General features: G+C 34.9%; 1 protein-coding gene across 1 annotated transcript in view; it reads right to left on the bottom strand.

Annotated features, from left to right (window-relative positions):
• Positions 1–2,243: 2,243 nt before the first annotated feature.
• The window catches only part of fat1b (FAT atypical cadherin 1b), a 78,266-nt gene continuing 64,102 nt past the window's right edge, over positions 2,244–16,407 (bottom strand). The window contains exons 21-27 of the mRNA XM_056472643.1: positions 15,326–15,477; positions 12,822–13,284; positions 10,812–10,965; positions 10,611–10,721; positions 7,735–8,336; positions 6,392–6,511; positions 2,244–3,180 (exon numbers count right to left, since the gene is read on the bottom strand). Coding sequence (XP_056328618.1) covers positions 2,783–3,180; positions 6,392–6,511; positions 7,735–8,336; positions 10,611–10,721; positions 10,812–10,965; positions 12,822–13,284; positions 15,326–15,477 — 2,000 coding nt within the window. The 3' untranslated portion in view covers positions 2,244–2,782. The remainder of the gene's footprint in view (positions 3,181–6,391; positions 6,512–7,734; positions 8,337–10,610; positions 10,722–10,811; positions 10,966–12,821; positions 13,285–15,325; positions 15,478–16,407) is intronic.

The raw sequence follows: 16,407 nt of genomic DNA on the forward strand, positions 1-16,407 counted from the left end.
AACAACACACACTATAAATGCATAGATGAGACACAATGCATTATGTCTTAAAAAATATTTTCATTTTTGTACATACACATCAACAATTTAAAAATCACTTCGGCAAGGGTAGCATAACATACACAACATTTAACAGACAATGCATACCTGTCATAGTGTAAAAAAAATAAAATAAATCGAAGACACAAATAAATTGTTCTTGGGCATTAAAATTTGAAAAGTGTCATCAAATTGGTCTCTGATTACCCCAGATTAGCTCATATTACAACAAACTACACACCTGTACAATTCTCAGACAATAAAAAATAATTTTATATATATATATAGTGCTCAGCATAAATTCAGCATAAATGAGTATGTACATTGAAGTCAGATTTATTAGCCCCCCTGAATTATTAGTCTCCCTGTTTATTTTTTCCCAATTTCTATTTATTGAAGAAGATTTTTCTAAACATAAACATTTCTAAACATAATAGTTTTAATAACTCATTTCTAATAACTGATTTATTTTATTAATGCCATGATGACAATACATAATATTTTACTAGATATTTTTCAAAACACTTCTATACAGCTTAGTGATATTTAAAGGCTTAACTAGGTTAATTAGGTTAACTAGGCAGGTTAGGGTAATTAGGCAAGTTATTATATAATGATGGTTTGTTCTGTAGACGCAAAAAAATATATAACTTAAAGGGGCTAACAATTTTGACCTTAAAATGATGTTTAAAAAATTTAAAACTGCTTTTATTCTAGCCAAAATAAAACAAATAAGACTTTCTCCAGAAGAAAAAATATTATCAGACATACTGTGAAAATTTCCTTGCTCTGTTAAACATCATATGGGAAATATTTAAAAAATAATTTAAAAAATAATCAAAGGGGGGCTAATAATTCTGACCTCAACTGTACATTAGATTAGTCAGTAGCCAAAACTGGATTTTTTAATTATATATTTTATTTTATTATAGATTTAATAGCTTATTTTAAACAAAATGACTTTTGGATCACAACCCAAAAAAGGACAGTCAAATTAATATGTTGGGGGAAAACATTATAAACAGGAATAATCAACCAGGAACAACTCAGTGTGTTATTAATTTGTTTTTTCAATACTTCATTTGCATTTATTTAAATTTATTGAAATAAATTTATTCCTAAAGATATTAGCTGACCAAACTCTTATTTTAATGGATATAACTATTTTATAAATGGGTCCAATGGGTGTACTCATTTATGCTGAGAACTATATATTATGACTGACTTATACAAAATAAAAAATAAATTTGTGTGATACCTCATCCACACCACATGGTCTTGGAATAAAGTACAAGACCACTCTCAGTGTATTTTAAACAAACAAATTACTAAATGCACCTTTAAAGTAAGGCTGTGTTCCATTCAAAATGATATTACATAGGCCCTAATCCCTTTGAAGGGGTGAGCTTTTAAAGTATGAATGGTCTAAAGGACCAAAAAAAAACTCATCTTGCTCATCCCAATTCAAAGCCTGTTGTGTCCAAATGTTCTTCTGAATCCCACTGTCCTTCACAGCTCCAACCCTAATTAAACATGCCTTAATCAAGGTTTCAGAAACACTAGAAACTTCAAGAAAGTGTTTTGAAGCTAGATGGAGCTGCAAGACATTTAACAGGATCAGGATTCGACTCAAATCCCGTCAAAAGGTTTATTTTCCAAAGTGAGATTTAGGGATGAAGGGTATATAGTATACCACTGGGATGCAATTATGATCGCATCAGATATATGCTAAATCGTAGGAACTAACAATGTCCTATCACTTGTACCCTTCAAAATCCTTCATTCAAAAAAAGTCCCTCAAAGCAGTCAAGTTTGAGTTTGCTTTGGACAAGATTGTGCACACTGCCTTTCAGAGAATGATGTATTCCAATGGAAATACAACGTAAGCCTGGATTACAAGGAGCAGTTTAATGCCCAGTCCAGGTACTGTAGATCCAAACCAGATCCTGGAGGACCACTGAACAGTTTAGTATAAAATTGTGGTGTGACTTTGTCCTGTACAGTTTACTACAAAATCCTTAATTACAAAGTGGACAGTTTTGAGCACTTCAGAATGTACTGTATGTTCAATGTTCTGTGGCCTTTAGAAGCAGATTTATCCTGATTAAAACTGTATAAAGGTATTTAGATTGTGCTTCATGAATAAAGGCAGGCGAGTTATTCCACAGTTTAAACTCTGCAGAACAATGGCATTTCTGGAGCAAGAATGTTTTCCCTCCAGAGTTAGAGAAGGTGGAATGGTGTAGGGACTATAAAAACTGTTAACCTTTAATGCATTTCTGTATTATCTTGCATTCTTGCTGTCAAAAAATAAACACACCAAAGAGTCATAGAAGTGAACAGTGTCCCATGAATGTACCCTTCAAAAAATCTTCATTAAGAAGGGCCAAGAGAAGTGTTCACTTTGAGGATTTCAGTTTGGATTGACCCTTCATGGCAGCCATCATTGATTTGTTCATTTCTGAGGCAGATTTACCCTGTTTGAAACACTGAATAAATCTGTGATTGCATGTAGGGTGACTTGCAGTATCTTTTTTGGCAAGATTTGACTTTATGACAAAAGACAGACTATTCTGCATGAAAGGCTAATGGTGGTTTCAAATTAGAGTACAGAAGCCCACCGCAGTCACACCTCAGCCTCTGGTGGGGTTGCCAACCAGAGCTTCATGAAGTTTTCCATAGTCACTAACCATGAAATTGGATTTCTAACCACTGGGGAATGAAGTTTAGAGTTGTGTGGCTCTTAAACAGGACTTTCCATAAAATCCACAGTCTCAGAGGACCCTATATGTTGGTCTTGAAGCATCTCTGTGGTTGTTTGAACGGACTCTGTGGAGTCAGGGCTGTGATGTTGACTGGAGGACATAGAGTTTGACCTCGCTGTTGGGTGGATGACGTGGTGGTCCTCTGGGCTGGTAAACTGGTCAAACCCTTGAACCGCAGACACGTCAGAATTAAGAACGAGAGCTGGCATTGGCAGAAAAGTCTCGATGTCATCGCCACCAGTGATGAAGTCCATGTGGAGAGTTTCTGGAGAGGTGTGTATTGGTGTGGACATCTGCACAAACTCATACTGCAGAAAACCTTGAATCCCAGGAGAGTAGATATTCTGCTGCCAATCTGAGGTATCCCAGTAATAGCCTGTAGGAGTAAGACATTATATACACTGTAAAAACACGTAGATTTCCGCACAATTCAGTCTCGTTGTCCCAACACAAATCGATTAAGTTCACTTAAATTTAAGTGGATTAAATAAAAAACAATTAAGTCCCCCCCCCCCCCCCCCCCCTAAAAAAATCTCAATATTTGTGTTAATTCAGTTCATTTTAAATAAGTAGTTTGAACAAGCAAGAAAATATTTCATTTGGAGCACACTTACATTTATTAGAGATTCGATTGAATTGTATTTATCATGTGAGAAATGAGTGTGTTGTGATCGCCAGTGGTGTTGTCTCGGCTGGTGATTATTTCTGTGGTCCATTGTAATCACCAGCAGTGTTTTCTCTATTGGAGATTACCTCCTAATAGGTGCATCCTAAATCGCATACTTGTGAACCATTTTGTAGTATAAAGAGTGTAAGTAGTGCGTTCACACAAAAAAAAAATAATAATAAATAAGTACACTTTAATTACCTGGATGATGCACTAATTCAACCGATAAAATGAAGTGTATAATGATGGACACTTCATGCACTCAACTACCGCAGTTTTGCTCACGTAGTTGAAGGGGCGGAGCTTTCGGGCGTACATGTTGGATTACTTTATTTTGCATTGTGAAAGCAAAATTCTCCCACAAGAGTGATTATAGCACCTCCGGTGAATGCGGTTAAACGCATGGCAAGTATTGTTTGGTACTTTAGTCATTTATTTCACTAATTTACAGTTTCTCATTCACATTGCTGATTTTTGTTTAGCTGTTGCTGTCATTACGTAAGTGTTTTTACTTGTTTTTTGTTTCCCGTGTTTTTGGCTTTGGACTGTTTATCGTGTTTCTGATTCTTTGCTGCCTGCCCTGAACCTTTCACCACTTTTTGGATTATGCTTTTGGATTGCCTACTACACTGTTCATGCTGGTTTTCGACCCCTGCCTGGCCTGCCTAACCATTATAAATAAAGCTGCATTTGGAACTATACCCCTATCTGCATATCATCCATTCACAACAGAGTGTTGGTGGATAAGAAATAATAAAATAACAATAAAAAATAATAATATTAACCAAATAAAAAAATCTGTCTTGTGTTTATATATATATAAACTACAACTTATTTGTGTGATGCGCATTTGAATTTTCATAAGCCATCACTCCAGTAGTGTCATTCTAACTTTGCTCAAGAGGATTTCTTATTTAAGTAGAAGCAATCTGCATAATATTTTTGTGAAATCTGTGATCTTTTTTTAATATTCAGAATTCTTTGAATAGAAAGTTAAAAGGAAAAGCATCAATAACCTCATTATGATTACTGGTTGCTTTTGATCTATTAAATGCATCGTTTTATGCATTAAATTAAATGCCAGAAAAATTACTTGTAAAGATGCTTGAACTTAAAGGTAATGAAAAACAAGCAGCAGCTCCACAACACACACATTTTAAGAAAGCTCACATGTATCTTCAGACGGTGGCATGCTTTGATAGCTCAGAGGCTCATTAATCTCAGACAGTGTGAAAGATCTGAGTGCACTGGTTTGAAAGAACTTGTTATAACGTCTCAGAGTTAAAGAAGATTAAACATCAAAGTGCCCCTGAGATCGATGCAAGTGCATTTGATCCGAAATTGTTACAGCCGATTCATGAGGACTTACCAAATTCACACAGCTGCTAGGGGTTATCAAGCTTGCTAAAGCAATAGAGCATGAATGCATGGTCTGATAAACAAAAAACATACAATCAACTATTGTGTTTCCAAGGTACCAAAGCAAAGAAAGTGTTTTGACCAGTCACGGAACGAGAAAGACATGTTTTCAGTACTGATTCAAATGGCACGATGAATCTCCATGTGAAGTTGGAACAGTATGAAAATAATGAGCTGAAGTGAGATGATGTAATAGAAAAACACGCAGACTATGGACTAATTAGAAACTACTAACATGGTGTGAGATATAACATACTGTATACCTGTTGCTCACCGTGTCAATCTATGTTTTGACAGGGTGGATCACTCTGAAAGCTTGTAAAAAGCAAAAAAATAAATAAATGCAACAGTCATTAGGCAATTTTTGCACTTACTGTGCAGACATCTCTAGAAAAGACCATGGGCCAGATTTACACAACAGGGTGAATTAGCACAAGAGCACATTGTTTTCAAAATGCCAATGAGGGCAAAATGTTCTGTGAATGATCACAAATAAGAAGAGCTGTTGATTTGTGCGAGTTATCTAGTAACCGTGTAAGTTTTGTAAATGTTGTGTCTGATACAAATGCATATGAAATAAAGTCCTTGACTTTTTAGCTGTAGTATTAACTGGATGTCTTTTGTAAATCATGACAATATTTTTTAATATCAAATAGAGGTTGTGCGTTGACACGAGTTGTTAGTAAATCTGACCCCATGTATACTAAGCATAGAAAAAATGATGATGTAGCCTAAATCTCTTCAGTCACTACAAGACTATTTCATCAAAGTATATTAAGCACCATAAGGATAAACAAAGTGGAGGAATAATATTTAATTCAATTAAATGTAATTAATTAGCAAATGTATTTAATATGCATATTCCAGTGTTTATTTGTATTTGGTTATAATTATAAATTCCAATTATATATGGTAAATGTTAGACAAAACAATATTACTGTTTCTAGAAATCTATTAGGATTGTATTAAATATTGTATAAAAAGAATTTGAAAATTCGCTGTAATAAAACATGTATTTCATCTGAATGAAAGAAAATACAGAGTGCCTCATTTGAGTATAGTTAAATAATATAACTTTTTTTTTGTGAAACAATATTTGATTGGTTAGCTACAGAGATTTACCATTTCTTGAAGAACACTGAATTCAGTAAAGATGAGCACAATCTTTTATTCAGAGAAAGATTAATGCATATATAGATCTTTATTGGAAAATCATGCATGTAAACATTAAATATCTTGTTAAATGAAGCCTACATACTGTAAAAATACTAAAAGCATGGGTTCTGAGAAATAAATTTTTATTCAATGATTCAGCACTTACACTTCTGTCTGTTTGAATCTGTTTAGAATTTGTGCTCAAGTTTAATCCATATGGGGGCTGAATTCATTAGAGACACAGCAAAGATGTAATTGTTGCAGAATATTGTGCAGAACACAGAAATGGTCTTTGACTATACTGTAGTTTATAACTGATTTTTGTGTTTTATTTAATGCAACTTACTGTTGTCATCCATGACATCTGACTGGAGTGAGCATGTGGACTGCAGCCCTCTGTTATCACGAGAAAGTGAAATGCAGTCGTCCTCCATTGCTAAACAGGAAGTCAAGTCTAGTATTTTTTCTGGAAGAATAAATATATATAAAAAAAAAAAAACAGCAGTTCAGTCTTACAATGTAACAATAATAACATCCTGATCAATGTTAACAATATGCCCTTTTATGCTTGAAACATGCTACTTCATGAAAACAATTGTGAGCTATGCTAAAAATTGTCAAAACAATATTAACAATGTGCTGCTAATTCATGTTAGAAACATGCTAGCATCATGTGGATCCATGATGGCAACATGCTAATTAATGATGCAAACATGCTTTCAACATACTTACAAATTCATAACTATGTTAGAACCATTAGCAATGTGGTAACCATGCTAATACATGCTAGCAACAAAGTAATTCATGCTATTAAAAAGTTACCCTACTGAAAAATCCAGCTTAAACCAGCCTAGGCTGGTTGGCTGGTTTTAGCTGGTCGACCAGCCTGGTTTTAGAGGGGTTTTGGCCATTTCCAGGCTGGTTTCCAGTCATTTCCAGCCTGGTCTTAGCTGGTCAGGCTGGAAAATGACCAGCTAAATCCAGCTAAAACCAGCTTGACCAGCCTGGTTTAAGCTGGACATAGCTGGTTTTGGCTGGTCAAGCTGGTTTTAGCAGGGTAACCATGCTAAAATCATGCAACTAATTCATGTTAACAATATGCTAGTAATTCATGATGGAAATTTGTGAGCTATGTTAGAAATCTGCTATCACAATGCTAATTCATGCTACATTAACAATGTGCTGCTTATGTTAGTCACCTACTAGCATCATTTGGATTCATTATGCCAACTTGTTAATGTTGTAAACATGCTTTCAACATGCTAATTCATGTTATGAAGGTTAGTAATATGCCAATTCATGCTTACAAGACGGTAACTACGTTAGCAACATGCTAACAAAATGCTAATTTGCGATAGCAATACAATAACCATGCTAGAACTATGTTTGCAATGTGGTAACCATGCTAATACATGCTTAAAAACAAGCTATCAACAGGGTAATTATTACTAACAAAATGTTAATCATATTAGAATCTGCAAACAATATCCTAATATATGTTATGAATACAATACGCTAGTTTGTGTTAGAAATATGCTATACTTATTAATGCTGGAAGTTCGGAGCTACTTCATAGAAACCTGCTATCAACATGCTAATTCATCCCATATTAGCAACTTGCTAACGAGCTATTAAATGTGTTACCAACATGCCAATTTAAGGTAGCAAAATAACTGAATATGCACTAACCGTCATACTCCTCATCCCAGTCCATCTGCTGTATGGAGTCATTTTCTGAGTGGCAATAGGATGCTTTGCGATGTGGTAAATTAGGAGCCACACTACACACAGCCACAGACTTTCTGAGACCAAAAAGTGGATCTGCCGTGAAGTTACTGAACTCAGTCACGGAGCCTCGGTTGTTTCTACATTCTCCAGGAATGCTGGGTGTGTAGGATATGGGTCGCACGGGGACCAGCGGTGGGGTGTCAGAGCGGGATTTTTTTTTGGCATGGTTGTAAACACTCAACCTCTGAATGTAAGAGTCAATGTCTTTGTACTTATCAAGGTCTTTATCTCTCTTTATACGTTTACAGGAACCTTTCCACACTATAAAGAAGAGCAATATCACAACAAAGATGGCCGTCAGGAAGGCCAGTATTGCAACCAGTTCTCCAATCCAAGAGTTCCAGGTTGAAGATATAGGTTGGTTGCTTACTTCTGTGCCTATCTCACACAGTCTCCCACTAAATCCAATCATGCAGGAACACGTAAAAGATCCACGTGTGTTGACACAATGGCCATCATTGAAACACGGTCTGTCCACACACTCATCGACATCAATCATGCACCTGAAAAAGGAAAATGCTCTGTTATACACATTTCAGAGATCCCATTCTAAATCAAACGTCAAATTCCCTGATTTTTTTTTTAACTAAAAAGCTGAATTTCCATGACTTATGAGCACTGATCAGACAAAAAGCATAATATATATTTAATTTTCTGTTTTTATGTCACATATGTTTAGGACACAGTGCTAAAGCCAGAAAGAAAGATGTACTAGAAGTGGGATTGAATTGAACATTGGTAGATTAGATTTGAACATTGACATAAAAACATTGATTAATACATTAAATAAAGCTTACAAGATGGTAACTATGTTAGAAACATTTTAGCAATATGCTTATTAACAGCAATACAATAACCATGTTAGCAATGCAGTAACTATGCAAATACATGCTTAAAAACAAGCTAGCAACAAAGTAATTAATACTAACATTACTTACTTACTCCCAGGGCCTTTATATCGAAGTTGATGTTTAGCCACACCATGTTGGTGTTTCGTAACAATTTTTACAAGGTGGGACACTCAACCCCCAACCTGGAGGACCAGGACTTAGCTTACCCAAATTTAGCTTACCCGATTCACCTATAGTGCATGTCTTTGCATTGTGGGGGAAACCGGAGCACCTGGAGGAAACCCACGCCAAGACGGGAAGAACATGCAAACTCCACACAGAAATGCCAACTGACCCAGCCCGGGCTCAAACCAGTGACGTTATTGCTGTGAGGCAACATTGCAACCCGCTGCGCCACCATGACGCCCAATATTAAAAATAAACTAACCATATTAGAATCATGCAAGAAACATCCTCATTCATGTTAACAATATGCTAGTTCATGGTAGAAACATGCCATAACATGCTTATTAATGCTGGAAATTTAGGAGCTATGTTAGAAACCTGCTATCAACATGCTAATTCATGCCATATTAACAACTTGCTAATTTATGCTACAAAAAGATTTTTTTTTATTTACACCAATCTAAGACTTTAAATATGTCACTAAAGACAGGTTGCAAAAAGAGGCATTTTTTTACTTAAAAAGTAATTAGCTCTTAACCCAATTAGCTATGTTTTCACTTTGGTCAGAGACCACTTATGCCACCTAATGTACACTTTAAAAAAATTATACCACAATAAAAAACATGTAATATAAAAATATATGTTTGGTAAATGTTAAGTTAAATTAAAAAAAAAGAAAAAAACACAAACTTGTTTTTAAAAATCTCAGACATTCATTTAGGGTGCTTTCAAAGTGTGTGGTTTGGTTCATTTGTTCTGAACCAAGGGCGACAAATGATATATTGTAGCGTTTTCTGCCATTTTGGGTCCTTTTCACACCACACTGATTGCTTTGGTCGGAACCAGTTGAAAAGAATCAAAATGCAGTCATGTGACAAAATCCACATCACTCATTGGCCAGATGTTATTGAATGTGTTTCCTAAACTGTTTTTCGATTGGTCAGAATTAACGTGTGAGAAAATTCCAATGGAACTCCCGCAAGTAAACAAACCAGCAGACACAAAATGTCGCTTTTTATTATAGAGGGATGACTGCGCTGGCTAATTGTATCCCTGGTCATAGTAGACTATATAGTTTGTATACATCATTTTAGACAAACTATACATTTAAAGAATGTATATGCTGGAAAACAATGTTTTAATGCATTGCAAATGGCGAAGGCCGATCGCAAGTCACTTTAGAAGGAGGCTTGAATTAATTTAGCTAAACTGCGACATGGTCATCTTCCGGAAGTATTACCAACGATCCATCAGGTAATGTTTCTCTCTCTCTCTCGGTTTAAAATTGTTGGTAAAGCGCTGTCAAATACTTTTCCTCCACACCCCATAAGATAGGACAGTGCATTGGACTACAGCAGCTGGATTAGTCCAAAAAGGCACAGTACTTTTTGCGGTTGGGTCTGTTTGAGTTCGGATCATGTTCTTACTAAAAACGAACCACTCCAGGGTTCGTTTGAAAGCGTACCGTGACCACCTCTTCAAGAAGGGCTCGTTACGCTTTTTTGGTCTGCTTTTGGTGCGATTGCTACATTCACACCTGCCCAAATGAACCACACCAAGAGGGAAATCACCCTTACTTGGCCAATATATACAGTATATTCCCTGACTTTCAGTGTCTGGTATGATCATTGGACATTACTCTGACATCACATGGTATGGACATTAAAACTCCATAATATTCCTGAAATTCTTTGACCTGTGGAATCCCTGATATTTGAGAAGAGTACTGATATGTTCACAGTGCTAACAGTAACAACAGACCTTTCTCCTTTGAATCCTGGCTCACACTCACAAATGGCTCCATCCAGACTGTCTATACACTGTCCACCATTTTGGCATGGATTCTCTTTGCAGTATGGGCCTATCTGACACCTGCGGTCAAACAGAGAGTTTTGGACATAGAGTAATGACAGATTTTATTATCAATAATGTACTTGTACAGTACATTTGGCAGTGCAGTACCTTTGACCGGAGTACTTGCCCCGGCATTTACAGGAGTAGTCCAGCTTATTCTGGATGCAGGTTCCCCCATACAGGCACGGGTTTGAGTCACAAGGACTGATCTTCACCTCACAGTGAGTCCCAGAGAATGAAGGACTGCATTTGCAAATGTTACCTGAGGAAATAGCAGTGATTCAGAAATGTCTGTAAATATGGAAGACAGATAAAGATGTACTGTAACGTACACTGAGGAAATGCTTATTTATATTATATTATATTATATTATATTATATTATATTATATTATATTATATTATATTATATTATATTATATTATATTATATTATATTATATTATATTATATTATACTATATTATACTATATTGCCCAATATGTCGTTTCACCATAAATATTGCAGTGTTTCACATCCACAATGGTCAGATCGCAGGATCTGCAATGTTGAATCAGGATTAGTTGATTAGTTGATAACAAACATGATTGTGGAGGAATTGTGAAGTTTAACCCTTAATTTACTAAATATTTCATCATTCGCATATGTCACCTGTGACGAAAAATTAAAAATTTTTGTAACGTCAAGAAACATTAATTTTATTTATGTGCAGTATATCTGCATTGAAGATTCATTCATTCATTCATTTTCTTTTCGGCTTAGTCCCTTTATTAATCTGGGGTCGCCACAGCGGAATGAACCGCCAAATTATCCAGCATATGTTTTACGCAGCGGATGCCCTTCCATCTGCAACCCCTCTATGGGAAACATCCATACACACTCACTCACACTCATACACTACGGACAATTTAGCCTTCCCAATTCACCTGTACCGCATGTCTTTGGACTGTGGGGGAAACCGGAGCACCCGGAGGAAACCAACGCGAACTCAGGGAGAACATGCAAACTCCACACAGAAACGCCAACTGACCCAGCCGAGGCTCGAACCAGCGACCTTCTTGCTGTGAGGCGACAGCACTCCACAAAGGCGACAGCAAAACCATAAAGCTTTTATTTTTATTGTAACTTTGCTTTACTGTATTTATTACGTTTTATGCAGATGCGCTCCACTACAAAATCCTCATATTATCATCCAAAATTTTCCTAAAATTGTTCATTCTTTTCAAATACAGCTGTTGATTTCATCTGTTAAAATCATACTCAATATCGCAATGTGTATCGCAAAAAATATTACAATGTCAGTTTTTTTTTTCCAATAACTTGCAGCCCTTATATTATATTATATTATATTAAATTATATTATATTATATTATATTATATTAAATTATATTATATTATATTATATTATATTATATTATATTATATTATATTAAATTATATTATATTATATTATATTATATTATATTATATTATATTAAATTAAATTAAATTAAATTAAATTAAATTATATTAAATTATATTATATTATATTATATTATATTATATTATATTATATTATATTATTGCAAAAAATGCAAAATTGTAAAATAGTGTAATCATTATTTTATATGACTGTTTTTTTTATATATTTTAAATGGCAATCTATTCCTGTAGTGGAAAATATAAATCACTGTATTGTTATATTTTTTACATATATTTTTTATATAAATTTTAAATTAACACTATCAAACAAAGAAAAAAAGATTAATGTTATAAATTAATTAAACTTTTAACTTTTAAATGAATTAAAAATCCCACTGAAAGACAAACACAACAAGAAATGAAAGAAAATACACAGTTGTAAGATATAAAATAAAAGATATGTTATGAATACAAGGTGGAATATTATTGTTTAATAATAATATTATTATAATTATTGTTGCCAGTTTTTTTTTTAAGTGACACCTTACTTGACTTCACTTCAAACTATACTAAAATCTATGTAAATATTTGATATGAATATATATATCATCTATATATACACACACATATATAAGCATCAATGTGTGTGTATTATATATTAATACAGACCCTGTTAGCATGATATTTCCATTAATCTACAATGTGTGCAGTTTAGTCTACCTCCACTCTGCCTCATTAAGCAGCTCCCTCCATTGAGGCAGGGATTACTGGAGCAGACTGGAGATGTGAAGCCTAAACATCCAGGAGAAACTCCCACCATGTCCTCAATAGTAACTCCTAATAGACCATTGGAGTCCAAGGACAGTCTATATCCATTAAGCAGCACCGAGTCCATGCAGCCCTGCAGGCTGTTTGATGCAGGCAGATTTCGTCTGCGTCTGGAACCGAGGCGTTGTGCGTGTCCACCTAGGACCACCTGCTCACCCAGGTTTAGGCAGTGAAGGGGGCCGGGCGCGATGCCTGATGCTGAATGGAGCTGATCCAGAACCAGCCTGGCATAGTTTCCTTTCACCTCAAGTTCTGCCATGTGCCACTGTCCATCATTCACCAGGACGCTGTGCACAGAGACTGTGGCAAAACCCCAGCCACAGTCAAACTGGAACTGCAGTCTGCCTCCTGCTATCTGAGAAATGCACACAGTCAGTATTAAGATTATATCTGTATATATAGCAGATGACAATAACAGCTTAAGCAAGCTTAAAGGAATAGTTCACCCAAAAATAAAAATTGACTCACTATTTACTAACCCTCAAATGGTTCCAAACCTTTATGAGATTCTTTCTTCTGTTGAACACTAAAGAAGATATTTTGAGGACAGCTGAATATCTGTAACCATTGACTTCTATTGTACAAAAAACAAATACTATAGTATATGGAAGTCAATAGTTACAAGTCTTCAGCTTTCTTAAATTTTTTTTTTTGTGTGTGTTCAACAGAAGAAACAAACTCAAACAAGTTTGGAAGAAGTGAAGGGTGAGTAAATGATGACTGAATTGTGATGACTAGTGAACTTCCCATCCTGACCTGTGCACAAATCCACTCTAAAACCAATATTAACCCTACAACTCCTACATAAATAATATAATTATCAGAATGAAGAGGAACCTTTTATGAAAATAGGGTCTTTGACAACATCTAAAAATAAAGAGTAGGTGCTTTTTGTTGAGTATTATATTTGATACTTTAAGCCTGTATGGTTTAAGTTGTATAAGATGTGGGATAATTCACCCAGAAATGAAAATGATCTAATCATTCATTCGGCGTCAAGTTTTTAAAAAAGTTTATTTCGTTTATTGAACACAAAAGAAGATATTTTGAAGAATGCTTGATGCTGGGACACATCAACTTCCATAGTAGGAAAAAAATACGATAAAAGTCAATGGGTGCCAGCAACCAGCATTTTTTTTTAATATTTTGTGTTTAACAGAAGAAAGAAACTCAAATATGTTGTAAACAAGTGAAGGGTACAGTAAGTACATTTTTGGGTGAACTATCTCTTTAAGATTTTTTATAGGGACAGCTGGCTCATGTGGTTTATGTATACATTTAGAGTGTTTTCTTTTTAGGTGCAGTAAGTAGGTTTGACACCCAGTGGTTGAACTAGGTATTACATTCCTGAATCAAAACAAACGCAAGCGCGGGTTGCCAGATTGACCAACAGGAGCGAGTCTGATGATTGAGCCTAAAGGCTGATTTAAACCATGTTCTATATAAAAGCAACGGCACGTGAAACGGGAATATTTTCTATATGAAAAGAAGTTTTTGTCCTAGCCAACTCCTCAAATTGATATTTTAGAAACGTATTTTATTTCTTGTTGCTAAACAGAAAACAGAAAACAATGAACACCTCAGGTACACCTCATGCGCTTAATTAAGTGTTGAATCCTAACAATGTCAGTTTGATTGCCATTTTTACATGACATTTATTGCTATACTCCTGAAAGCAGCAGCAGCAGATAATTCACCTCAGATCTTGAAAATAAAATAAACCGTTTGAAATTGAACTTTAGAACTGTGACTCAAAACCAACACATATCAGTGAATCAGCATCTACATTTAATAATGTTAAAGAGGTTTAATATGTATTATCTAGATTATAAATCTTACCATTTCATGAGTGAGTGCACATTCTGTGCTTCTAAATGGCTGTATTTACATTTCTGTCGTGGTTTGTCTTGTGCAAACAGCCAAATTGCTTATCACTGCAAATAAGCATCACTGCAAAGTTTTGATACAGGGTTACAATGTAACCTGCTCACCTAACGTTTACAATTGTAATATTTATATTATTTGCTAATTGATAACCTCATATGGAACTCTGAATCTGAGTCTCATTTCGGAGTCACATTTCGGTTTTCATGGTCTGAGAGCCTTTCTGAATTAATGAATGAAATACATGGTATTCCACCAAGGCAACCCAGGGTGGTGAAATATAATTGGCTAAACTGGCAGTGGGTGGGTTAAAAGACATCATTCCAGCACATAACAGACATTTTCAAAGCAGAATATAGAATATATAAACAAGAATGTTCACTTGGCATGTTTCTTAAATATCTGCAAACATATTATGGCATTTTAATGCTTTAGAAGAGCCAAAAACTTGCATACAGCATCTTTAAATTAAACACCATTAATACAAGCCATGATCTAATATTCTTTTATACCTCTAGAATGCTGTGGCCCGTTCCTCTGACAAGCATTATTGTTCCTTCTGTTGAGAGAGTTTTTAACTTGAGCGTGAGCTTCAGTCCTCTCATACTTTCCATCAGGCTATATTTAATATAGCTGCTCTCACTAAATGTCATTGAAGATCCTCCTTTGAACAGAGAGTAAAAGAATATGAAGTTAGTAACACACTAATTAAAATAAATACAGGTGACATTTTAGTTTGGATTCTGGTTGCTACTGTCTGCTTTACACACCTTTAAAAATTGTCTGGGAAATGTAATGTCTTACTAAATCATTTTAAGCCTAAGAAAATTATACAAAATGTCATGCACAGAATACCTGTAATGAAATCAGTAACTGATAGTCTCACCACAATAACGTACTGCCCTACAGTGACAAAGCATTACTGGAACTGAGAAAATACTTTTGTTAAACATTTTGGATTAATATTAATAGCTTGTGGGATCCGTTTTATTAATTTTTATTTTTTTTCTTGCATAGTTGTGCTAACTGCTAACTTACAGGAGGACAATGTAAGGCACCTAATTATTTAAACTCACTTGCATCAACATCGTGTTAGACCTTCAAGATGTGTAGATGTAATCAACATGCCATAAACATGATGCTATAAACATGTTAGAGGCATGCTAAATCATGCCAGCAGTAAGTTAATTCCTGTTATTAATGCTGTAACTATGCTTCAAACGTGCTAACAGCTTGATAATCCATGTTAAAAATGTCGTCATTCATAGCATTCATGCTAGCAACATGCTAATTCATCCTAAAATGCTAACCATACAAACATGGATGATTTCATTGTATTCTCATTTGAAAAAGCAACATAACAATAACAACACCACTATAGCAGTCAATTCTTGTAATGCAAAAAAACTATAGTAGGGGGTTCTACGCAGTTTGTTTCACACCACTAATGCTAGCAACTAGCTAATATTAATTCATGATATATACTAGCAGCATATCTGTGCTAACAATATGTTAATTAACCTCAAAAACATAAAAGCAAGATGCTAGTTTGTGGTAGAAACATGCTAGCACTATACTGATTCCTACTATATGA

The sequence above is a fragment of the Danio aesculapii genome, chromosome 14, assembly GCF_903798145.1.
Source record: "Danio aesculapii chromosome 14, fDanAes4.1, whole genome shotgun sequence".
In the NCBI taxonomy this organism is placed as follows: Eukaryota; Metazoa; Chordata; class Actinopteri; order Cypriniformes; family Danionidae; genus Danio; species Danio aesculapii.